Source organism: Lonchura striata, chromosome 7 (assembly GCF_050655825.1).
Source record: "Lonchura striata isolate lonStrDom1 chromosome 7, ASM5065582v1, whole genome shotgun sequence".
NCBI classification, from domain to species: Eukaryota; Metazoa; Chordata; class Aves; order Passeriformes; family Estrildidae; genus Lonchura; species Lonchura striata.
Genome location: NC_140709.1, coordinates 37,534,251 through 37,559,660, shown reverse-complemented (window position 1 = coordinate 37,559,660; position 25,410 = coordinate 37,534,251). Strand labels below are relative to the sequence as shown.

General features: G+C 43.9%; 1 protein-coding gene across 12 annotated transcripts in view; it reads left to right on the top strand.

Annotated features, from left to right (window-relative positions):
* The window catches only part of LOC144246712 (transient receptor potential cation channel subfamily M member 8), an 81,617-nt gene that overhangs the window by 38,652 nt on the left and 17,555 nt on the right, over nucleotides 1-25,410 (top strand). For 8 of the 12 annotated variants that reach the window (XR_014956835.1, XR_014956834.1, XR_014956833.1 and 5 more), the window contains exons 3-16: nucleotides 7,530-7,791; nucleotides 10,103-10,207; nucleotides 11,325-11,398; nucleotides 12,818-12,974; nucleotides 15,874-16,051; nucleotides 16,390-16,562; nucleotides 17,196-17,370; nucleotides 18,285-18,352; nucleotides 21,526-21,723; nucleotides 22,509-22,611; nucleotides 23,148-23,266; nucleotides 23,900-24,190; nucleotides 24,518-24,613; nucleotides 25,191-25,320. Coding sequence is in view for 7 of the 12 variants with exons in the window: in XM_085585537.1 (XP_085441663.1) it covers nucleotides 7,750-7,791; nucleotides 10,103-10,207; nucleotides 11,325-11,398; nucleotides 12,818-12,974; nucleotides 15,874-16,051; nucleotides 16,390-16,562; nucleotides 17,196-17,370; nucleotides 18,285-18,352; nucleotides 21,526-21,723; nucleotides 22,509-22,611; nucleotides 23,148-23,266; nucleotides 23,900-24,190; nucleotides 24,518-24,613; nucleotides 25,191-25,320 (1,909 nt within the window). In the remaining 5 variants the exon portion in view is untranslated. Of the gene's footprint in view, nucleotides 1-4,438; nucleotides 4,518-5,510; nucleotides 6,894-7,529; nucleotides 7,792-10,102; nucleotides 10,208-11,324; nucleotides 11,399-12,817; nucleotides 12,975-15,873; nucleotides 16,052-16,389; nucleotides 16,563-17,195; nucleotides 17,371-18,284; nucleotides 18,353-21,525; nucleotides 21,724-22,508; nucleotides 22,612-23,147; nucleotides 23,267-23,899; nucleotides 24,191-24,517; nucleotides 24,614-25,190; nucleotides 25,321-25,410 lie in introns of those variants that run through there. The other 4 variants (XM_085585535.1, XM_085585536.1, XM_085585539.1 and 1 more) reach the window with 4 other exon arrangements.

Below are 25,410 nucleotides of genomic sequence, written 5' to 3'. Positions count from 1 at the left end.
CTTCATACATTTTCCATGAGAGTCTTTTCCTTGTAAGACTCTGAAAAAGTATATTTAGTGTTTGTTTGCTTTCAGCTATGGTTTTCAGCGGATATTGACTGAAACAGCATCTTAATCAGTCTGACCTCAGCCTCCAGGGGATTTTTTTCCATTGACTCTATCTCTTCCTCCTGCCTCTCCCTGTGTGCTGAAATTCTTGTCAGAGCTGCTAACTCTGTTACCTTTAGTGCTTCCTTTTTAAAGACTCTTTAGCTCAAAACTTTACCTGCACATTCCCATTTTGGGGTGGAGGATGGAGGGACAGCTGGTTCTTGCTGACTGTGACCCGAGCTAAATTTCTTGGAAGCAGTTTCCTCCCATACTCCTAATTTTCTCAAACTGATTTTCCAGCAGCAGCTGTGCTGAGAACAAATTATTAAGTAATGCAAAGCATTTTAGAGCCTTCGAGGAGTGGGGTCTTCTGTGTGAAGACCACTCTAAATGGATAATTCAGTTGAGTTTTCCTACCTCAGACCTGGAGCGTGGCTGTTTTTCTTTTTGCCTGTGAATTTGGCAAGGGTTCTTGCGTTGCTTTCATCTCTGAATTCTCTGACACTTAGTTTTTCATTACTTCCTATTTCAGCAACTGAATCCAGCTTTTTCATTTCAAAACTCAAAGGTGTCCTTGGCTTCCCATTCCCTTGTTGTTTTTAGAAAACAACTTGTTCAGAGTGCTCTGGGGTGAATGTCACAGCTCACTTGATTTCCAACCACACTTTCCAGCTGAACATTTCTCCTGGCACTGTCTTTATATTATCTCCATGGGATTGATGATTCACTGTTTCTGTCCCTATTCACTATTTCTTCTGTGACAGCAGGAAAACAGGAACCAACAGGACTTATACAGGTTATCTTTCAGCCTGGTCAAGGATTTGAAACAAGTAGCATATTCCTGAAAGCTGAAGGGTTTTTCCATAGCTTAGATAGAGGTTTATAAATGCCTGACTGCACGTTTTTGGTCCCCTCCCAGGTAAATCCTGTCCTAGGTGAATAAAATGTCCTGGAATCTTCCTGGCTGGAAAGTACTTTAAATATCATCTAGTTCCAACTCCAGTGCCTAAGGAGAGCTTGAGATGGAAACGTGCTGTGGGATCTTCATTGTATTTGTAACTTCCTGATGTTGGAATGTGGAGAGAAAATAGATCCAGGCGTGTCAGAGGTGTGCAGGAATGGGGCACTGGATACAAGCTGGAACACAGGAATAAGTAGGAGAGCAACCTGGGATAGTGGAATGTTGGAACCCTGGTTACTGAGAATTTTAGACTTTCTGTGTTGACAGGCACAGACCCTCAAGAGAACACTGCATTTGACCTGACGCTGTGGAGAAGGCTTCCAAAATTGAGTGATAGAAGTGGGATTGTGGGTGTGTAGCTTGAATAGAAGTGCGTGATACCACAGGGTGGAAAACTTAGAGTTTAAGGTTTTAGAATATACTAACATATAGTAATATATAGTAATATAAAGCTAAGATGGAGATTTTAGGGCAGAGACTGATCCTTCTTCTTCACCTGCTTCTTCACCTTCTTCTTCACCTGCTTCTTCACCTGCTTCTCCATGGGTTTGGGTGGTATTTTGTAATTGGACAGAAAAGTCCACACTGCAGGACATGGGTGATTGCTTATTGGGTTAAAAGTGAAAATAATTTAGGTGTCATTTCTGAATTTGATAGTTTTTTCCTTAAAAGACCTTGTAGAGATAGATATAGGGCCATTTTATGTCTTGCTAGTGAAATGCTGGAGAAGTCACAACTTGTAAGACTGTAATACAGATAAGAATTAATAAACATCTGAGTCCAAACACAAAATACCATCTCGAGCACTTTCAATCCCAGCTCTGACCCAGGCAGAAAAAGAAGAAAGAAACGCAATAGTGGAAGGTGTCCCTGCTCAGGGCAGGGGCTTGGATCAAGATCAACTTTAAGGTCCCTTCCAACCTAAACCATTCTGGGATTTTCTTGTAGCAGAAAAAAAAAATCCACCTGAGGATTTTCAAGCACTAGAAAAGACTCTGGAGAGACTGTGGGATTTATGTTCCTTGAGCTCTTGAGTCACATGTAGTTTAGTTCTGACTTATTTGGACCTCTAGAGGTACCTTCCCACTTACTCTGAAAACTCTGATTTCCATGGATTAAAGGCATTTTGCCCAAGGTATCTCTGGATATCTGGTTAAGTGTAGCTTTTGGGGTGGGATAATCTACTGCCTGCTGCTGACACACACCATTATCCACACAGTGGTGTGAGACTGGAATGGAATGGATGTGCAAGGTTTGCATGTTACACCCAGCTCCCAGAGAATGGAGACTGAAATAGTCCCAAGCATATGTTAATTTTCACTGAATATTAGATGAATTTGACAGCGTGTTTTAGTCATATGGCTCTGTGGAAACAGATGTACTTCTTCACTGGAGGGAGGAGTTTATGTGGATTAAATGACCATTTGAGAGCTTTTTCTTTGGTCTTACCACTTGTTTTTGTGCTGTATGGCTTTGATTTCTGTATATGATCTTAGTGCATGCAAAACAGGCACAGGAAATTATGCATAAACTCTTAAAACAGAAAGATGATACAGTTTGGCTGAATTATGAACTTTACAAGAGCAAATGACAGCAGTTATTACTAAAGATAATACTCTGAATCTTGCAACAATATTACCATGAGCCTTGAAAAATTAATGAACTTGGTATTTTCCTTAAATATTCTAGCCATATTCAAATATACTTGATTATTGAAATGTGTCCTTCCTTTCCAAGAAGGTGGTTTTCATGAAGTTTTGATGCAAAAGTGAAAAGAATTTAATTTATTTATTGCTTTTAGTTTGATTTTTCTTTAAGATCTGAAAGTTTTGTTGCTGAGACTTCCCTGTGATTGTCATCAATTGGAATATTCTGGATTAATGCACATTTTAATTTCGATCCTAGTTGAATTCTAAGAAATCCATGGAGCTGTAACTAAGATGTGAGCCCACTGCATTGAAACTGGTGGAAGTGAGTCTCCAGTTGACTAGAGTTGTGTTAATTAGAGCCTTCTTATTGCTTTTTCTTTGGGTTTGGGGTGTATTTTTTTAGCTCATCTCAAGCATGCATCTCCTCTCCTCACCTCTCCTCACTTTTAAAACTTGATGAACACTTTTTCAGAACATTTCCATCAAATAAAGTACATAAAAGCCAGAGGTGCACAATTTCTAGTCACTCAACACTGATAAGCTGAAAATTACATAATTCTTTCTGGTGGATTTTTATTTATTTATTTATTTTATTTTTAGGGCTTTTTACAGAAAGAATCTGCCAGTGTTCTGTTCCTACCTATTAATATTTCACACCAAAATGCACTTTCAGAGCTTTCTGGGCTGACATGCACATCGGAATGATTTCATTGTTCTTCAAATGCAACGCACCCTCACACTGAAAGGAAATACAAGTGTCTGCATTTAGGAATGTAAATTGTGAAAAAGGGTTTTAAATGCTTATGGACAGCAGGATGGGTGATGAGGGAGGGCAGGACCACAGCTCTCTGCTTTGTTGTATCCCCATTTTCAAGGTTCCACAGCATTAGGTCTTTATCTCTGCAGGGTCACACTTAAATTTTCCAGGAGACTTTTGTCTTTCAGTGAGACTAGTTTGACACTCAGACTAGTCAGAAGTGCTTCTAATAGATTTAAATTCCATTAAAAATCCCCTTTTGAACAGTTCCAACACCACTAATTGCCTCAATATTGCCATTTTGCACCAGCTTGTGTTCTCTTTTCTCTTTGGTGTGTCCTTTAGTGTGTCATTGCAGGATTGATGGAATGCTCTGTTACATTCTTAGGTAATGGCTAAAAACTGCTTTCAATAATTAATATTAAATTAAAACTCCCTGTGACTTGAACAGCTTGATGGAAATATGCCATTCCACAATATTTGCCATTCAAATGAGTAAGAGTCACTGGAGCTGGGATCTTCTATGAAACTTGCTTTGTGTCCAGCAGTGCACCTGCCCTCCTGAATGCAGAAGAAAGGAGGAACCAGAAAGCGTTGCCTGCACACAGAACTTTAGCAGCTGTCACCACAGAAAAATGCTCTTTAGGCTCTTCCAAGATTTTTAAAGAACCAAACCCCAAAGAAGTTGTGCTATCTGTGCTTTTGTTGCCAAATTTGTATGTAGCAAGACTTAGACCACCTCTGCTTTGGGTAGGACTCCAGTCTAGTTTGAGTAGTTTCATTGACCTTGCTTGCACTGAAGAAAACCTTCTGTGGCTCCTCACTTTAGTGTGCCTTCATATAACCCAAAATTAGGACAACAAATTGACTGTATTATTATGGCACATAATTCTCTGTATTCCTTCTCAGGTTTGTTGTGCTCATGCTCATTATGTTCGAGATGCTTCTGAAGATGAGGAGTGCTCAAATGTTATCTTGTAGTTCCCATTTAGGTTGTGAATCCAAAATCCCAACATGAAGAGAGTGAGGAGCCACACAGCAGCTGTTATCCCTGTTCAAGGTGGGCTTCTGCAGCTTGGATAAAAAGGGGAGAAGTAGATTTTTGTACAAGCAATGGAGGGGTGCAGAAGGCAGGTCATGCACAGCAAATGAAATTCTGTGTGCAGCTGCCAGTTTCCTGCTCAGAAACAGGAGCAGTGTTAACAGCTTGCAGCCAAAGCAAGAGAAATCCAGAGGGATTTGGGGGATAGAAATGTTCTTTGTGACTCTCCATGTAACGCTTTGTTTGAGCTGCTGTAATTAGTAAGTACCCTGGCTGTTCTACGACAGTGTTTGACATTTTGTTCTCTCTGGCAATCCGTGGGGAGAGCTGAGATGAGGGAATGTTCGTGATTAGCACTCAACAGAGTAAGTATTAGTTTTTTTGCCTGTTTGATCCATCATACTTTTAACTATTGGATTCTGTGGAGCCTAAGCTTTGAAACCCCACATACAGATCTCCAGGAAGACATTGCCTTGCAGCAGTGGGTAAAAATTATAGAATCCCAGAATGGTTTGGGTTGAAAGGGGCCTTAAAGCTCATCTTCTTCCAAGCTGCCATGGGCAGGGACACCTTCTACTAGACCAGGTTGTTACAATGCACACTCAAAGCTTAGCCAAAAAACCCTTCCTCCTAAAAAGGGATTTCATGGCTAGTAATGGTGATCTCATTGCTGTCAGCCAATGATGGTCTCCTTGGCATTAAAATTGTTGCTTGGTGTGGTGAACTGAGACTGACTGAATTTTAAAAAGCTCCCCACCCCAATCTCCAAAATAAAATAAACTCTACAGGAGAGTTAATATATATTTCACAGGGATATAGTGATAGGACAAGGGGAAGTAGTTCTAGAATGAGAGAAGAGAGCTTCTTTAGATGAGATGACTGCAAGAAAGTCTTCCCTGGGAGGGTGGGCAGGCCCTGGCACAGGTGCACAAGAGCTGTGGCTGCACCTGGATCCCTGGAAGTGTCCCAGGCCAGGTTGGACACTGGGGCTTGGAGCAGCCTGGGACAGTGGAGGTGTCCCTGCCCATGGCAGGGGGTAGGATGAGATGGGCTTTTAGGTCCCTTTTGACCCAAACCATTCTGGGATTCTGTGATTTCACTTGATTTCACAGGTATGTAGTCAATTCTGCCTTCACCCATAAAAAGCCCCTCTCAAGATTTCACAGGTTTTGGGAGAAAAAGTGATTTCCTGCCAGCCAGTGAATTCAATCCCATTGTACCTATTTTTGTGCACAGTGGGGGCTGCAGGGCTCAAATCCCTGTAGCTCTTCAGGCACCATTTTACTTAAAGCTTCTCTCTGGCTTTATACTTAATTTTAAACAATCATAAGGCTTATTCAGATGCAGAAGTCTCTTCACTGCTCTCAATACAATGGAAAATATTTTCGTATCTATGTGAATTTCCACTTCTTAGTAATACAAGTGCTTGCTGCATTTTGATTCCTGTATAGATAACAAGAATTCTGATCCTGAGGTTGACAGCTTTTAATTTTTTTCCACCAGAAAGACACAGAGCTCTTTGTCCAGGATCCATAACATCACCTTTTGGTTGTTCACAAATAGCTCTGTCTAGTCCAAACCTAGTTAAATAACTTCTGTGAATTGGGAGATGGGACGTGCTGTGCAGTTTGGCAAGTTCTTACTGAAATCTCTGCTGGAGTCAGCCCTGTTTTTCTGGAATACAGTAAATATTAACATGTTCTGTAGATTTGGAATACCTGTATGTGTATTCTCCAAACAAGAATGCAGGAATGCTGGGAAGTGTGAATTATTGCCCATGGAAATGCTCTTGTCTTTGGAAAATATTGATTATCTTTACCCTAAGACCTTTCAGAGAGCATTTTTGACTTACGTTTAGGATACCAAATTTCTTACTTGAGAACCATAAAGTGGCCCCAAAAAATCTCTCTCTTTTCCAGGTTTGCTCTACCTAAGAGGACGAGGCAGAAAGGTTTGCTCCTCAACTGTGTAATAACATTTTTAAAATAATAACTGAGCTCTCCATTTACGTACTGGGTAGTTATTTTTCTTGGTAGTTGCCAGCCAGGCTGGTTTCACAGGGCAGTGATTAAGGGGTTATCTGCAGGTATAAACCACAGTAAAGATTTGTGTTCAGTACCTCAGGAATGTTGCTGCATGACCATAGTGCTGCTGTCCACAAAAACCCTGCTTTAAGGAAACAGGGTGCCAGAAAATGCACAGGAGCTATTTAGTTTCTTCTCAGGTTTAGCTGCAGATCCATGAAATCTGTTTTCTTTGTGTTTTTTTAGGAGCAGTGGGTCACTGGATGTGTTCTGTCATTCTCATCAGACACGTTTTAGGGACATGTTAGATGCTGACATGTGGGGTGTGATAAGTGATAATTCATGAAAATGCAGATATGTATATGCCAAGGTAATGTGAGATCTAAGACAAATAAACCTACCTTTCATCACAGAAATAAAGATTACTCTGAGACTTAAAATCCTGAAATTATTTAGGTATGAAGGGAGCTCAAAGCTCAAATTTTCTACCCCCTTCCATGGGCAGGGACCCTTCCATTAGACCAGGTTGCTCCAAGCCCCTTCCAACCTGGCCCAAACTTGTCCAAATTGGGTGACTGAAAGGCAGCAGAAGACTCTCCAGCAGCAAATGGAGCAACACTACTTTCTGCAAGGAAGGTGGCCTGGGAGCAATCCATCTGTCCATGGAGTCACTGAATAGCACAGCAATAGAAATTGCTTTTACCTGAGTGAAAAGCTTTAAGGCAAAAGCAGGAAAACACCAGATTACTCCATGCCGAGTGTCAAACAAAAAATTAAGGAACTGAGTCTGATTTTTGTTGAGTAAAAACACTTTTTAAATCCTCTGTTGCACTCAACAGCCTTGCAGTAAATTAGATTAATAGGTGTTGATTTCACAGCTGCTTCATTATCTCCTGCAACGTTAAAAATCGATTTATTTATTCCCACAAGCGTTTTCTTTTACTCCTGGCTTTTCAGCGGTGCCGTTGATGCCACACACGAGCTGCAATGTTTTCTGTTCCCGCAGTCCATGGGCAGCAGGTGGGACAACAAACACCTCCCTCAGAAATCACCTGCGGCTGCTGTTCCCCGCACCCTGCTGCAATGAAGCCTCCTCAGGAGCTGGGGAATAACTCCGCTGATCCTCGCTCCTGGCCATGATCCCTCCCTCCCGTATAAGGAAGGCGTGACGCAGATAAAGGTGGGGCTTGGCCCACCCGACTATTTCAGAGCCTTCCCTTGCAGTCATGATTGCAGGAGGAGTCCTGGGGCATATTCTGGAGGCTTTGGTGAGTTTGTGCTACTGATTAAATCCTGGTTTTTCTGTCCTTGAGTACGCTTCTATACGCTTGTACTTTGAATACGCTGAAGTTGTGCGAGCGGGTGCAGCTGAAGTTCGGCCACATCCTCTGCTGCTGGAGAGGTTTCATGTAAAGCCAGTTTTGGGAATTGTTAATGCAATTTGTGGTTCCGTGTATCTAGAAGCTTCCTGAGAATGGAGCTGGTCTTGCTTTTTCAATTGCAGACAAATTTCTAAAAGCCTCTTACTTTGTCTTTTTATAAATAGTTATTTTTCCTCTGTGTTATGTCGCCTCAGGCTGAAGATTTCCTTGGATATGCTCCTTGAATTGTCTTGGAAGTTATAGTCCTATGCTTTACAGGATTATTTTGGAATTTATCCAATGGTTGTTATTCTCAATATATGTTGCTCTAAGACAGTTATGCTTCAATGCGTTGAATATTTTTATTTAATTTAATGGGTTGGAAATGTGTTAGCAAAAGAGTAGTTTGCCTTTTCCGTGGACTGCAGCTATGTCGCATGTTTTAAAATATGTATAATTGCTGTGTTATCTGCGACACTTGCAGAGTTGATGAATGTCACTCACTGGTATCAGCTAAAAACTGTGCTATCGATGAAGCTTTTCAGCATTTAGAATTAAATACCAGGTTCTCAGGGGGGCTCTTTGCACTCTCGCTAACTCTTTTCAGTTTGTTTGTTCGTTCTTCTTATAAATAATTTAGGAAAAACAGCAAGGCAAACTTGAAGTCCTGTAGTGTTTGGAATTAATAATTTAATGCCTTTGTTTCCTTTTAATCTCCTTTCTGTGCAGTTATGTCCATAGTCACTTTTCTGGCGTTAAATTTATTAAACAAATCAACAATGAAAGTAAAACTGTCAATAAATAAGTATTGTAGATCCAGACTTAAATGTAATTTCCCTCCGTGGAGCTTTTATCTTGAATTACAGCTTTAAAATCATCTTTACACTGAACATTAATCACATGAAATATTAAGAATTCCTTTCTGGGTTACTAGGAAATACATCTTCTGGTGCAGAGTTCTCTGTGTCCTTAAACTTCAGGTTTATCAGTGATAGAGTGGCATAGATCCCTGGGCATGCTGCAGAATTTGGGGGAAGTAGCTGAGGGCTTCTGCCATGCACAGTAAACAACACTGAGTCAATCATGCTCCCCCTCAACTCGAGATGTTTTTCAAAGGATTTTTTAAATAACTATAACACATAAATATGTGTCTTTATGGAAAGCTGCCGTTCCCCACTGCTTTTGGGGCTTGCTCACATCACATTCCATCATTCTGTTTACTGAAGCTGCAGCGTCCCACTGCCTGTGCCATTCCTACTGTGTTGAATGCCCCAAGGAAATTTTCACACTTGCTGGTTCTTGGCTCTCAGGAGTTCTGTATTTACCGGATAATGCTTCAGTGTTGCTGTGCCTGGGAGGGGTGCTTTGTGTGCCATGCAGTGACAGTGGTACCCAAGAGGCAAACCCAGAGCACACAGGCAGGGAAAAAGCAGGGGAGAAAATAGTGGTGGAAGTACAAGTAGGCTCTGAGCTCCCCATGTTCACTGGCTGACAGCTTTTCTTTCAGGAAAAGGCCTTTTCCAATATTATTCACGGAGTAGGTGAAGGTAATTGAAATATTTGTACTAAATAAGTATGATTTTGTTCTGTGCTTTGCTGCAAGTGTAGTGATGCTCCTTCAAAGATGGTGACTTAAACACAGGGATCTGCTTTGGAGGGCAATTAAAATGTGTTTGCTTCTACAGGTCGCTTCCTGAATTTTGGATCCAATATCCCTTAAAGCCACTTGCTCTTCTGTTTGCACATGTTGACTGTTCTTGTTCCAAGAGTGGGATCAGTGGTGGGTGGTGCTGCTCCTCTAAGCTCCTGGGGTCCTGCTGCTTTAGCACTGCAGTTTTTCCTCAGTGCCTGAAGTGTTTCTTCTTAATATCCTCTTTAATTTGCAAATACACTGGATTAAGGACTGTTCATATATATATAAGCCTGAGCTTGCTTATCAGAGACAAAAGAGTTAAAATATGGGAATGAACTGAATGGGATGGCACTTAAGGTATGTGCCTTTCTCAAAAGATGTTGGAGCTCTTTTGGAGAGAGGAAAGACAAATATGAAATAATAGAAAATATTTTTTCTGAATGTTTGTTTCACGCTTTAGGAATAATCTCCATCCTAATTCTTTATGCTGGATTCAAAGAACCTCTTCCTTGCCTTGCTAGGGTGCAAAGTGCCCTTGCTGTTGTCTAGTGTGCCTCCATCTCCCCCTCTACCATGCTTTTCCAGGTTTCCATGGGCAGCATGAGACACCGAAGAAATGGCAATTTTGAGAGTTCCAGACTCCTCTATTCCAGCATGTCTCGCAGCATAGATGTGGCTTGCAGCGATGCTGTGAGTACCTGGTACATGCTGGTGTCTCGGGAGGCAGCTACAGTGGTGGTGAATTCGGTCAGGTCAGGAGCAGGATGCTGATGGATTTGTCACTTTCCCCTTTATGGAGAAATTTTCCTGACCAGTGACCTTCAAGCAGCAGCTGACACGGTGAAACCCTAAGGGTGTATTGCCTTCCTTTTGAGCCCTGTAGCTCTTTATTGTGCTTTCTTCATCACTTCTGGTTTTAAACCTCTTCCTGCGTTGCAGCAAGAAACAAATTTGTCTGTGTAAAGACAAAGCTCTTCTCGCAGCTTAATGGCCAAGGCAGCCAACATATAGTTATGCTAAACATCCCTTCCTGCCTGAAAGATCTGCTGATTCCAGCAATTGTCTGGCAGATTCCCTGCTCCTGGTGGGTTTACAGAAGGCCTGAATGACCAATTCTTAGGACTTCAGCAAGTGCTTCCTCCTTATTCTGTGTTTTTGGTCATGCACATTTGTGACTTTTACCGGTCGAATGCGTTCCTTTCCGTTTTCCTTGTTTTGGATATAATGCTTGTGATGTTTTATCTGCTTGGAATAACTTCTCCTACCTGCTGTTTAACCACAAGTGTTGTGTCAAACGGGCAAACTGAACTGTGGCCGCCTGTGTTCCCTTTGTGTCCCAGTGAAATCTCGCCCTGCAAATCTAAGCTGTACTTAAAAGCAAACCAAAAACCCCCAACTCTTCATCAGCAAGTGAGAATTTGTCTTTGCTTTCTTAGCTCACAGAGGCAGATTAGGGATAAATTTGCATTCCCTGAGTGTCAAAGCTTCTCCAGGGAGTTTCAAGGTTAATAGCGGAATTAATGGTTAAACAACCTGGAGAGACTTCGCATTCCACTGAGCTCCCAGAAAGCAGGACTTGAAGTTGTTCTGGTCTCCTACTGGGGTCTTTGTGTGTTGAATTAAAACAGTCTCTACCTTAAAGAACGTTACAGTCTTCCCTATTTTATCTTTATTTTTTTTACCATTGGGAAGAATGTTTGCCATAGAGTTTTAAGCAGTATCTTTGTGTTCACACTGTCTGTGCTGTTACTGAGGTATCTTCTGTTCATGAGTTATCAGAAATAAACTTCTAAAAATTATTTTCCAGGATCTGGCCAACTTCATCCAAGAAAACTTTAAGAAGAGAGAATGTGTCTTTTTTACAAAAGACACCAAGTCAATGTAAGGAGACACTTTTCTCTTTCAAGAACAGGGGGCTGGTACGTGAGGGTATTTCTGTCTGCAAAGGCAGGGAGAAAAGTTTTGGGATTTTTTGTTCAGAGTCTGGATCAAGCAGTACAATCTCACCTCAGTCCCCTTGTTTGAGTTACTCCACAAGTAATTTGATGCGGAACTAGGGATCTCATCTTCTAGCAGCTCTGTCACAGGGTTTAATATCAAATTCCCTATTTGAAGCATAACTGGGACAATAAGATGCTTGAAGGATGCAGCACTGATATTGGTGTATGACAAGGTATGCATCAGAGGTTTGCATAATTTGAATTTTCCTTTTAAACCCAAATAGTAAATTTAATGCACAAACCTTACACAGGCACTAGGTTTTGCTCAGGCTGATGTTCTCTTGAAACAGAATATTAAACTGGCCCCATTTTTAGGCACAGGTACCAGTGCAGTGCTACTTTGAGGACCATAACATTGTTTTGTGGTTTGGGGGTGGTTTTTTTTTGTCTCAGAAGAAAAATGATCAAACTAATATAGCTGCAGAAATCCTAGTATTGAGCTCTGAGGGCTGTGTGACACCACTCTGCTCTGAAGCTGGAAGGAAATTAGTCTCATTTCAGAAAGTCTTGCTCGGGGTTTTCCTCTGCCACCAAAAATGGGATGTCTGGCAAGGCACCAGTGGATTGAGGAGCTGGTTCTCATCAGCTTTTCTTCCTGCAAGCCCTCTGGGAGAGGATTGCAGAACTTGCTGGGTTATTTTTGTCTAGATATTTTTAAGGTAAGCTGGTTTCATTTGCAAGGTACAGAAGAGTAAAATAAACTTTTCTAAAGGAGACAAGCAATTCCACCTTCTCTGTGTCCTCTGAGGAAGCAGGAGTGTGGGCTATGGGAGAGGACCTTTAAAATCAAGTCAGCCCAGCACCACCACTAAACCACATCCTCAACTGCCACATCCACGTGATTTTGGAATACTTCTAGGGATGGTGGCTCCACCACGACCCTGGACAGCCTGACCAATGCCTGACAGCCCATTCCATGCAATTGTTTCCCCCCTGATACCCAATCTGAACCTCCCCTGGCACAACTTGAGGCCTTCTCCTCTTGTCCTGTCACTTATTGCCTGGGAGAGGAGATGCAGTGAACTCATCCTGTGTGGTTAAGAGCACAAAAAGGGGAAGAAAGCCCCTCAGCACAGCCTGGTTCCTGAGCTGTGTTCCACTTCCCAGTGCCGGGCAGAAGCAGGCTTTTGGGGAGGAAGCAGGATCAGCTTCTGCTCTGCTTTGTCAGGTGGTAAATCCCAGTAGAGTGCCACACATGACTGGTTCTGTAGCTCCACCTGCTGCTTTCCTTGCTGGCAGAGCTCCCTTTTCTGTGCTCAGCATCCCTCAGGGGTCTCGTGTCTATTCCCTCTTCTTTCAGGGGTAACTTATGTAAATGTGGATACCCTGAAAATCAGCACATAGAGGGCACCCAGGTTAACTCCACCGAAAAATGGAACTACAAGAAGCACACCAAGGAGCTTCCTACTGATGCCTTTGGGGACATTCAGTTTGAAAACTTGGGGAAAATAGGAAAGGTAAGTGGAAATATTAAGGATATTCATGAGGCCCCTGTTGAGTACCAGTGGGAGCTCCTGAAAAGCAAGGAAGGTGAAATGGATTTTATTCTAATGGCAGGAGATAGGCTACAAGCGACAGAAGCAAGATTTTCAAGCCCTGAAAATAGGTAACAAAGGATAATTCCTTCTGTGTTACTTGTTGGTTAGGCTGGTCATGGGAGTGAAAAGATACACTCTCTTTCCAGACGTGACAGGTGAATGAGGGTGATATTCAAGGGTTATTTTATATACACAGACCAGCTTGCTCAGGCCTATAAGCAATTGACTATTTCCCAGGATGGAGAGTTCTGGAGGGGGATGCAAGATATCTGTGGAACTTCAGAAGTTTTATTCCATTTGTTGTTTTCTTTTTTTTTTTTTCCTTGTGTCTTTGCTCTGAGTGGGGACAGCAGAGGTGTAGGAAGAAGAAAATAGCTGCTGTTGCTGTTTCTGGTGATGTGAGGAGTCACATGTGGTTGAACTCATCTGCCTCCTCTAAATGGCTGATATTTAACACCAGTGCAGGTTGCTTGGGACAATCAGAATAAATCAGAGCCTGCTGTGTAAATGAATTTGGTTTGTTTCATGCAAAGTAGCTGAAATAAGAGGCTCTTTGAGTGGGAAATGAGACTGAAAGTTTCAAATCACGCTTAAACAGATCCATGTGCTTCAGGTCTTTTTTGATATGCACATTTTAGCTTTTTACTACTTTGTTGTAAGCTGCTATGTGACTGTATTGGAACAAAAATTGCTTTGCTCTGTTGCAGTATTTCAGACTTCTCAAAGGTTAAATTTTCTTTCCTTAGGCTGTGTCTTCCCCACTTCCAACTTTGGGAATCAGTTCATGTGCCCTCAGTTGTTTCATGTGCACTCTCAAGGCCACTGTACACATTTCAGAGCATACTTTGTTTAAGCACTGCATATAGGTCTCCTAGTCCATCCCATTGGAATGTTGGCTGGAATCACATCTTAATTCCCTTCTTATTCCCTACACAGCAAGGCACCTGCTGCTTCTGAAGATTGCCAAGTATTTTCTGTTGATGCATGGCAGGGAGGACTTCAAACTCGGGGTGACCTGAGAATTGCTGTCAATTATCAATGAGGGATGGAAAGTTTTATACCCTGCATTGTGACACATGAGTCCTAAAAAGTTCTGCGCAGAAATGAGATGTGAACAGACCCATAAAGAGGTTTGAGGACAGGCTGGGAGAGCTGGGGGTGCTTAAGCCTGGAGAAGAGAAGGCTTAGTGATTAGATTATGTCTAATCAAATAGATCCAGAGAGACCTCAGTGCCCCTCCCAGTGCCTAAAGGGTCTCCAGAGAAGCTGTAGAGGGGCTTGGGATAAGGGATGGAGGGACAGGACAAGGGAAAGTGGCTTCCCACTGCCAGAGGGCAGGGTTAGATGGGATATTGGGAGGAAATTCCTCACTTTGATAATGATGAGGCCCTGGCACAGTTTGTCTTAGAGAGGCTGTGGCTGCCCCTGGATCCCTGGAAGTGTCCCGGGCCAGGTTGGATGGGGCTTGGAGCAGCCTGGGATAGTGGAAATTGCTCATGGCAGGGATGGGACTAAATGATCTTTAACTCCCTTCCAGGCCAAACCACTCTGGGATTCTGTAAAATATCACCCTCTGTAAGTCGTGCTTTTGAGCTCTTCGTTTCTGCTGTGCTGCTCAGACCCTGTAACATCCACGAGCATCTCAGTCGCTGCATTTAATGTTCTGGGAGCCCGAACCCCAGAAAGACTTCCTGAGCCACAGCCCTGGTGTGGGAGCAGCATCCAGCAGTACCACGAGATGGCATCCTTGTACTTCAGAGGAGGGAGATGCTGAGCTGAGGAGTTCACCTGCTGCAGTGGAGCTGTCAGCTTTGCTGTGGGCAGGGCTGACCACGTTCTTTTCCTGGCAGCTCCCCCCTCTCCTATAGGGAAGCCTCTCCACAAAAACACCCAAAGCGTCATGTGACTGAAGCTTCTTGGGGCAGAAGCTGTGAGAGTCCCTTAGCTCTCCTGGGCATCCTCTGTGATGGCCTAAATGCTTTAACTCCTTCTGGGAACCTGTCTTGGAGCACATGAATATTTTTATTCAAGTTCATTGTCTCTTAGGTGGGGACATTTCTTTCTCAAAGCAATATTTCATTTTGCTCTCCTGCAAGTACTGGGCAATCAATATGAAATCCTCTATGATTCAGGTCCAAGCTGCTCTTTTTCATCTCCTAATTTGGCTTGTGCAGCCATGAATGTCTTCCAAAAGTGATGAAACTGTGAAGGGGCTTTTGAATAGCAAAGTAAGACAGGGTCAGAGGAGCTTTTACATAAATGGAGACATGTTTAGTCTTCCTGAAGCCAGATAATCTTTCTTACTTTTTGGCATCTTTGTAGAGCATTCAAGCTTTACTACAAACTTGGGATGTTTGTTTTGTCTTACACTTGAAGCACTGGAGTGGGTACGTGTTGTGATAGGGACACCACTCACATGGAGCCCTGAATTTATTTGACTAGTGAATCAAAATACAACTGTCATTATTATTAGTTCACTTGCAATAATGCTGCCTCTCATTCATAATCTAAGCTTTAAATAGCACCCTTGGAGTTAGTTGCTGTAGTGGTGGTGTGTTCATCCTTGTAGAGTTCCTCTGAAGCCCAAGGTCACTGCTCTTGCCTTATCTAGAGCAAGCTGAGTTGGGTGCCTGGTTGTAGGGGAAGGATAAAAGTGCTTCAGAGGAAGAAATAAGGATTTCATCATCACCTGGCCTTTCATCTCCTGGCTGTTGAAGCTAAGCTGTGCAGCAGAGAATAAAATGCAATCTCTGGGTTGTTGCCAGCCACCTCGGTTTCTCTCCTGCTATATTTGTTCTCCTATTTTCTCTCCCCCAAGTACATACGCCTGTCATGTGACACAGACTCAGAGACACTCTATGATCTCATGACCCAGCACTGGCACCTAAAAACCCCAAACCTCGTCATCTCCGTCACCGGCGGCGCCAAGAACTTCGCGCTCAAGCCCCGCATGCGCAAGATATTCAGCAGGCTGATCTACATCGCCCAGTCCAAGGGTGAGCACCTCCTTCTGTGCCTCTGTTAACCTCACTGCTGCACAACAGGCGTGCAGAGGTAGCAGCTCAACGGGTCTGTGGGGGAGCAGAGCGTTCATTTTGCTTCTGCTTAGCTGCTGCACTTGGAACACATGTGACATGAATGGTTTGGAAGTAACACGAGTGGGATTTAGTCAGGGGTGCCTGTGATAGCATAAGGTGAGTTGTGTAGCATCTCTTCTGTGCTTAATTAAAGAGCCAACCCCCAAGGTAACGAAAGGGGTTTGGGTTAAGTCTTTAATGCCGTGGGAGGGTGGATGTTTGGCTGTGTTCCCCCAGGTGACTGAGTGTTGTTCCAGGAGCCTGGATTTTCACCGGGGGAACGCACTACGGGCTGATGAAGTACATTGGGGAGGTGGTCAGAGACAACACCATCAGCCGCAGCTCTGAGGAGAACGTGGTGGCCATTGGCATCGCGGCCTGGGGCATGATCTCCAACCGGGAAACCCTCATCCGCACGGCTGACAGCGATGTAAGGAGCACGGGCTCAAGGAGTCATTGATGAGCTTAGAGTTAAGGTTGGACAAACTGAGACTTCTTCTGAGATCATAGAGTCCAGCTGTCAGCCCAGTGCCACCACCACATTCACAATGTGAATTAAACCACGTCCTCAAGTGCTGCATGGATGGGTTGGTGGGAAAAGAAAGAGGAGGCTTGGCCTCAAAACGTTGGGTGCTCTTCTCAGAGCAGGAGCAAAGTAAAATGTTCTCATGCCTGAGTTAGTCCAAGGTCACATCAGGCCTGGTGAGGAGGATTTCAGCTGTGCCAGATTTTGGCATGTCTGTGTGGGAGTTCAGCTGCTGTAACTCCACGTCTGGCACTGCTTTAGGGAATAACTACTCCCATGGTTATTCTAGCTCTGAATTCCCCGTGCACTCTTCCACAGTAGGGGTTCCCATGAGCTAAGGCACACGGTACCTGCTGCTGCTGTTTAGGATTTTCATTGACACTGTCATCCTACCTGTCAGATGCACTGGGGTAGCCCCCTTTGTCTCTTGTCCACCAAACACGATAGAGCACATCTAAAAAATTGTCCCACCCCATAAATAGGGTGGGTGTGTCCTTGTCCTTGAATTCCTGGCTCAAATGCTGTGCATGCCCCTAGGGGAGCTACCTGGCCCACTACATCATGGATGACCTGAAGAGAGACCCCCTGTACTGCCTGGATAACAACCACACCCATCTCCTGCTGGTTGATAACGGCACCCACGGGCACCCCACCATAGAGGCCAAAGTGCGGACCCAGCTGGAGAAATACATTTCAGAGCGGGTTATCCCAGGTATCCTCCTCCTCCTCCTCCTGGCTCTGCATGCTTTGGGGCTGATCCACAATTATTTCCTTGGAATAAGAAAGTAGTGGCAGCATCCTGTGGCTGCTGAGCTGCAAGGCATCTGTGTGTGAACTGCAATGCATCTGGAGCTCTTTCAGGAGCAACACCTTCCCTCATCTTCCTTTCTGTGTGTCCTTTGTGCCACAGCAAATGCTTCACTTCAGCCACACAGCCCTTCCCTCCCTTCCTCTTTGAAGTTCTATATCTCTCCTACCTGTCACTGAATTCCAGGTAGCTGGAGCACAATTACACAGGCTTTTCCCAAAGTACTTATTTATGAGGATGATTGAGCTGCCTGCAACCTGCTGCTAAATAATTTCTCTTTCACCCCCTTCTTTACCAAAAAAAAAAAAAAAATCAAAGGCCTTAGCAGGAAATTTTTAAAAAGCTTTTGGGCATGTTGTTGTTTGGGTTTGATTGTTTTGGTTTTTGTTTGGAATGTCTCTTAAGCACTAGCTCCTAGATTTACAGAATTCTTACCTTTCTTCTACGATTGGAAATGTGAACTCAGATTCTTTGTCTTGAGCTTGTGATATGAACCTTTCATTGACTCAAAATAAATAGTCAAATGAGCAGACAAATAACAATAAAATTCCATTTTAAGGGCTACAGAGATAGCAAAATTTAGGATTTATAGAAGGGAAAAGCTGTTGGAGAAGGGTGTCTGAAGTTAGCTATGCAGAATGTTATGCAAAACTGAGTTTCCATTAAAAATACCTGTTAGTAACCAGCAAAATCAGCAGCAAACTAGTATTTATGTGAATGGCTTGGAAATTCTTTCATTGTACTCGAGAAAAGTAAGTTGTTCAAGCTGCATTAATTGATTTCATATTTTTCCTTTTTTCTTTTGATGCATTTCACAGAATCTAATTACGGTGGGAAGATCCCAATTGTGTGTTTTGCCCAAGGTGGTGGGAAGGAGACTTTGAAAGTAAGTTAATTTCTTTCTTTCCAGGAATCATAACAGGTCATTGCTCTGATATTGGAGACAAATTGCTCCAAATGAACCTTGACTAAGTAGACAGTGCTGTTATTTACAGAAGCTTGCCTTACACTTGCTACAGAAGGGCCTTGTTTGTAATTTAAGCTTTTGAACTTCGTTTCTATTAAAATTTCTGCGCTAAGTTCCTGCCGGGCAAAGTATTGGCTGGGCAGTTCAGTTGTCTCAGTTCTTCCACACCACAGAATGTGAAGGGACATTATAGGCCACCCAGTTCCACCTCCTGCCATGGGCAGGGACACCTTCCACTATCCCAGACAGCTCCAAACCCTGTCCAGCCCAGCCTTGGACACTTCCAGGGATCCAGAGGCAGCCACAACTCCTCTGGGCACCCTGTGCCAGGGCCTGCCCACCCTCACAGTCAATAATTTTCTCCTAATGTAAGCATAAATTCCTTCCCTTGTAGTTTTAAACCTTTAAAACTCATTGTCCCATGTGAAAGTTTCTCTCCCTGTTTCTTATAGACCCCTTTAAGTACCAAAAGTACTTAAGTACTTTGGATATTTGAAATCTAGTTTGGCTCTAGACCTGGTTTAAATCTTGGCAGAAGAGCAGGGCAGGAGGGCTCTATTGACTGACTCTTCTAAGCCTATATGGAGAAGGACCAGGCATCACCTTCAAATAGATGAGAGGATGAAGAACAAAGAAGTTTCTTGAAACAGGATGTCTGAGGGGGAAGGGAGATTGCTTCTAAATCTCTCTCAGGCTTAAAAACCAGGGTTGTTTCTTGCCCATTAGTGGCCTGAGGAAGCAAAGGGATCTGACCCAGGGTTTTCAAAGTGAGGGGACGTGGAGTCAGGCTGTGTGGGAAGGGAACAGTAACAGTGAGGATGAGCTCTGACCAGCTACAGGAAGAGCTGGTTTAGCCTGTAGAAAGAGCTGGGAAAAGGGCTGGATTGTGCAAGAGAGTAGGATGCAACAAAAATAAAGTTGAAGCAGTATTGTATTTATGATTTTTTTTTTTATTATGGTATCTTGGTACTTCCTGTTCTGACAAGAGCTGTGCTGTTACTGTTGAGGTTGATCAAACTACTTGGCTTGTCAGGAGGATAAACAATGTGACTTCAGAGCATGATCTTTGCTTCCTCTTCATTGCTGGTGTTAATCAATTGGTCTGAATCAGTGTGAAATTCCAGATTGTTATCCCAGCCTCCCTGTATGTTTCATGGGAGTTTGCTTCCATTCACATGATGAATTTTATCTTTGCCCAATTGCGATGAATGCAAATGCAGTGTTAATTGGAGGTCCTGAGATGAAATGAAGCATCCAGTCAGGATTTAGAGGAAGGCTGTGCTCAAAGGGTTGTGTTGGATATGTCCATTTCCTTTTAGCTCCAAATTGCTGATGTTTGAGAAAGGATTTGGCTACCACTGAAGGAGCTGACTGACTGCTAGGTGCTGTAGCTGTGCAGACTTATGATTTCGTATTCCAAAACAAAAAAGATTGTTTTGGGGAGACCTCAGACCCACTGTTAAGCAGTGATACACAACACAGACTTAGTAGCTGCCTAACCAGAATGAGTAAAAGCCTTGTTAAATCAAATGCATAATTCCTGGCAGGAGTTTCCTGTGGGAAGTACCTGGATGATTATTCAGTTCAGGGTCCATGCTGCTCTCTTGGCTATTTCATAGAATCAAGACAACATTGAAGTTGGAGAAGACTTCTAAGATCCTGAAGTCAATCTAGCACCATTACCATGTTCACCACCAAACCGTGTCCTCACGTGCTACATCCACACATTCTTTGGACACTGCAGGGATGGTGACTTCTTAACCAGCCTGTCCCAGTCCTTGACAACCCTTTCAGTGAAGAATATTTTGTGATATCCAACCTAAACCTCTCCTGGTGCAACTTGAGGCTGGTTTATGTCATGCTGAGTTTTTATTTCTTGGTGTTGGAAGTGCACTGAGATATTCTGAGGTGAAGCCTTTTTTAAAGGAGTAAATTGAGTCTCTGACCAGCCCCAATGACTCGGCAGAGTCCATGCTCTGGATGTCTGTCCTTGCCATGCCTTGGTCCTAGCAGTGCTGGCCAGGAAAGGCTCCCTCTTTCTCAGCTTCTGTGCATGATGACTAGAATCAGCATTAGTGAGGGAGAAGTAAAACTGTTCCAAGCTTCTGTTTTAAATTTCCCTGTGATGTAAAACATGCACTTTAGCTGAACCTTTTTTTAGAAAACCACTTTCATCTAGCTGATAAGAAAAGCCTCCTTGCCTTTGTCAGAGACCTGCTCTCCAGTTGACAGGAGGAATGCACGCACGGTTTTGATGACTGAGTTGTTTTTTTTTTTTGTTCTCAAAAAACTCTCTTAACTAATAGATATTCTGTCTTTCCAGTGTTTGATGATAACTTGCATCGAGTCCCTTTGTACAATTTGCTGGCAGCCAGCTTATGCTGTGACTGTTCTCAGTGTAGTGATGCGAATGAAACCAGCATCTCCTATGGTCTTTGCACCAGGAAGGTTAATGGTCCTTCCAGCATTATTTCAGCAGGTTTTTGTCTTGCTATTAATCCGTGTACTATATTGCTGTGTGTGAAATCATGTAAGTGGCTACTTGGAGACTTTCAGTAACATTAGATTGTGATGCTACAGAAATGATCTCTCTGTAAAACACTGCTGCTTCTGCCTCCAGCAAATAAATCCAGAGCCCTGGGTCCCAGCTGAGCAATGCTGTGCCATAAACCAGCAGTGATTGTAGCTGGGCAGCACTGTTGTGTGACCTGAATGCCATTTCCACTTGGCAGTTGTCCTGATCTGCTGATCCACTCTCAAGCTGAGCAGCCTGGCCTACTGGAAGTTGTCTCTGCCCATGGCTGGGGGTGGAGCAGGATGTGCTTTGAGGTCCCTCCCAACACAAATTGTTCTGTGATTCTATTAAAATTTGGCGGATGGCAATTTCTGATTCTCAGTCTCTCTGGGGCTCTTTACAGCCCTCTCTCATTAGATGGATGATGCTTTAAAGAGTTGTCACTGGTAATGCATCAGTGGCTAATAATAAAAATACTCCTGTGGACTGTGGGTTTCTGTTGTTCCCTAGGCTTCCTTACTCAATAGCAGGCTCTAGTAACAGTCATGCTTCAAGTGCTCTCCCTGTGTCTCCTTAGTCCATCAATGTGGCCATCAAGAGCAAGATTCCCTGTGTGGTGGTGGAAGGCTCTGGGCGTATTGCTGATGTCATTGCGAGCCTGGTGGAGGCTGAAGGCACTCTTGCTTCCTCCTGTGTCAAGGAGAGCTTGCTCAGGTTCCTGCCTCGCACCATTTCCAGGCTCTCAGAAGAGGAGACTGAGAGCTGGATCAAGTGGGTGAGTGTGGGATGCTGTGGGAGGAGAGTAGAGGGAGCAGCTGGTGGCTTCCAAGTCAGGGGTGTTGCTGTCTGGTGACATATGGGGTGTGCAGGGCTCCTTGACATGTTACATCTGTGCAGATTTAAAAAAGGAAAATTCTGAATCTCCAGGGGTTGGAACAAAAGCCTTGGAAGGGGCTGCAATCAAGTCAGAAGATGTCTGCTCACAGGAAAGTTAAGAAGGTTCCAGAAGGATCTCTTCCCTGTGGAGTGTGGAGCTGCTGAAGGCAGTGTTCCCTGTCTGGCCACACTCCTCACAGCTTCTGCTGAGCTGCTTTAGAGTGTACTTCCTCCTGCATCAGAAATGGCCAAGATTATTTGTCTTTCATGTGCTAAAATGAAATTGACTCTACAAAGCTTCATTATGAGAAAAATTATCTGGTTTTGACAAAGCACAAGGAGGTAGAGACTGTTCGCTAACAAACTGCTTGACATAAGTTGAAACTTGTGCTGTCACAATCTTTTCTACTTTCAAGAATCACTTCTAATTACTGGGATTATATCATCTTGTTCAAAATTATTTGCATAGGGGAATCACAGTTATTTGCTGTATGTTCAGGGGATAATTAACGTTGTCCTTTGGTGACTTTAAAATCAAGCTCATTATCTACTTCTGTTTGGATTTGTTAAAACCCAGGACTGATGAGAAGCAGCTTTTCTGTGATGTGGTGGCAAATTTCTTTTTAATAGGAGATCTGTTACTAAACAGCCTTGATAGCTTTGAAACACTTTTTTTTCCTGTAGATCAAAGAAGTCCTTGAGAGCCCTCATTTACTGACCGTGATCAAAATAGAAGAAGCTGGAGATGAAATTGTGAGCAATGCCATTTCCTTTGCCCTGTACAAAGGCAAGTAATTGTTTTTCTGAGTTTGTTTGGGGATTTAAAAATTGAAAAAGAAATGGCTATTTATTCTCTAGAACAGGTTTCCTTAGAGCAGTGCTATCTCTCTAGAGCTAAGCTACTGCCACAGTGTGGAGCCTGTCTTCTTCTGAAGGGGTGTGGGCAGGCTACAGCAGCAGTATGGGATCTCTCAGTGTGGGAAAGATCCAAACCAGGTAATGGGGAAGGCAGCTTGGAGAACCCTAGGGATGCTGGTAGGAATCCTGCAGAATCTCTGCTGTGTAGAGGCTGCAGGACTCTGAGGAGCCTGAAGGAAGCCTTGTGCTGACTTTGGTTATGAGGTGCTCCTGGCAGCTCCTTTGTGGCCTGTCTTGGACCATAAATACATCCCTGAGCCTCCAGCATCCTCCAGCCCCCCAGTCGGGAAGATGTGCATGGGTGTGGGGAAAGAGCCACTTGGAAGGAGTCTTGTCCTGGCAGTGTGAGAAGCAGAGATGATAAATATGCCTGGTCTTGACCCAGAGGTTGTTCCTGCTCTGCAGCGTTCAGCACCAACGAGCACGACAGGGATAACTGGAACGGGCAGCTGAAGCTGCTGCTGGAGTGGAACCAGCTGGAGCTGGCCAGCGATGAGATCTTCACCCAGGACCGAAACTGGGAGGTACAGCCCCCTTCTGAGTGAGTGCAGGGGGGACACATCCCAGTAGGAGCCACTGTCTCAGCACCTCAGCCTCTTGGTGTTTATTGCTCCTGCACTGACACATTCCGTTCAGCCTGGAGAAGAGGTCAGACCTCCTTGGGAGCTGCTGCTTCCTCACAAGGGGCAGCTCCCATCTCTGCTGTGACAGGGATAAGACCCTAGGGAGCAGCTGGAGCTGTGTCAGAGGAGGATCAGGCTAGATATTCTTCCTCTGGATGATGCTGGGCACTGCCCAGGCTCCCCAGGGAATGCCCAAGAAGCATTTGAACAATGCTCTCAAGGATGCACAGGATGGGATTGTTGAGGTGTCTGTGCGGGGCCAGGGGTGTCAGACTTGATCCTTGCAGGTCCTTTCCAACTTGGGATACTCCATGAAGCCATGATCCATCATTCCATGATGATCTATTGTATGATCAGTGGTTGCAAAGGTGATCTGCCCATGCCAGAAATGCTCTGGGCCATCCAGCCAGGGCAACCGTGTACAGAAAAAAAACTGATTCTGATGAAAACGTGACAGTGACCACATGTCAGGCCTTAGATAAGGTGTACACGTCTCATATGTTCCCTAATATTTACTTTTCCACTTCTTCCTAGTCTGCTGACCTGCAGGATGTGATGTTCACAGCCCTGGTGAAAGACAGGCCCAAATTTGTCCGGCTCTTCTTGGAGAACGGCTTGGATCTGCGGAAGTTCCTCACCACTGAGGTCCTGAGGGAGCTGTACACCAACAACTTCAGCAGCTTGGTGTTCAAGAACCTGCAGATTGCCAAGAACTCCTATAATGATGCCCTCCTCACCTTCGTGTGGAAGATGGTGGAGGATTTCCGGAGAGGTTTCAAAAGATACTACAAAAACAGCAAGGATGAGATGGAGATCCAGCTCTCAGTGAGTGATGCAAGTGAGGTTTTATCTGGACTGCAGTGGTTAGAGCAGAAAGTGCCTTTTACACAAATATTCTTATTGCCAGCTTCAGGAAAAACACGGAGGCCGATTCTTTCCTGTCGAATACTTTAAAGTCAAAGGTTTTAATAGAAATAGTAAATGTAACCTAGCTCACAGTAGTGTGTGACAACTGGCAGAGAACTGAGAGAAGGGATTGGTGAGGTGGCTGTGAAACAAAGAAAATACAAAAACAGGAGAGTCCAGACATGGATTTGTTCCTGCTGAAAACATTTGGTGAGCCTAAGTCTGAGTTCTTGCTCTCTCTTTCAGGAGGAGTGTCCTATCACAAGGCACCCATTGCAAGCTCTGTTTATTTGGTCAGTTCTTCAGAACAAGAAGGAGTTGTCCAAAGTCATTTGGGAGCAAGTAAGTCAAGTTCTCCTTTATTTCTCTTTGCAGGCAGCACAGTCGGGTTCTGTGCCTTTGGTTTATTGGCCTTTGGAGGCTCCACGTCCAGCTTCAAACACAACACCACAAGAGATAACTGCTAGATGACTCTCAGTAGGTTTTATATTGCCCATTTTGTCTGGATGTGGACTTTATCCTTTCATTTCCTAAGGTTGTGTGTGAGTCAGCAGTCTATATCCATTGTATGTTGTCATCTGTGCCTAAGCTGGGATGCCGAGTTCCCACACATTTCACAGCATGGATGGATTCTGATTCCAGCTGTTTGGTGGAAATCCAATTTCTAATTTGGATTAGACAGAAATGTAAATGTAGAATCCAATAGATCATTCTGGACTGGGAACTGAGAAGCTGCAAAATGGAGGATAATGTTTAAAGGATTCCCCCTGGTCTAGTGGAAGCTATCCCTGCCTGTGGCAGGGGGTTGGGATGAGATGCTCTTCAAGGTCCTTTCCAACCCAGATCACTGTGGTTTCAGGATTCTGTGATCATGTTCCATTCTCAGGGGGATTTGCATGACTTTAGTCTCTCTCCACAGACCAGAGGCTGCACTTTGGCAGCCCTGGGGGCCAGTAAGCTCCTGAAAAGCATGGCCAAGGTGAAGAATGATATAAATGCTGCTGGTGAGTCCGAGGAGCTCGCTAATGAGTATGAGACAAGAGCAGTAGGTAAGTGGCTGCTCTGTGACTCCTTTAGAAATTTAGTGGGAAGGGTCAGAGACCAGGGAATTAAAAACTAGATATCCAACATTAAATATA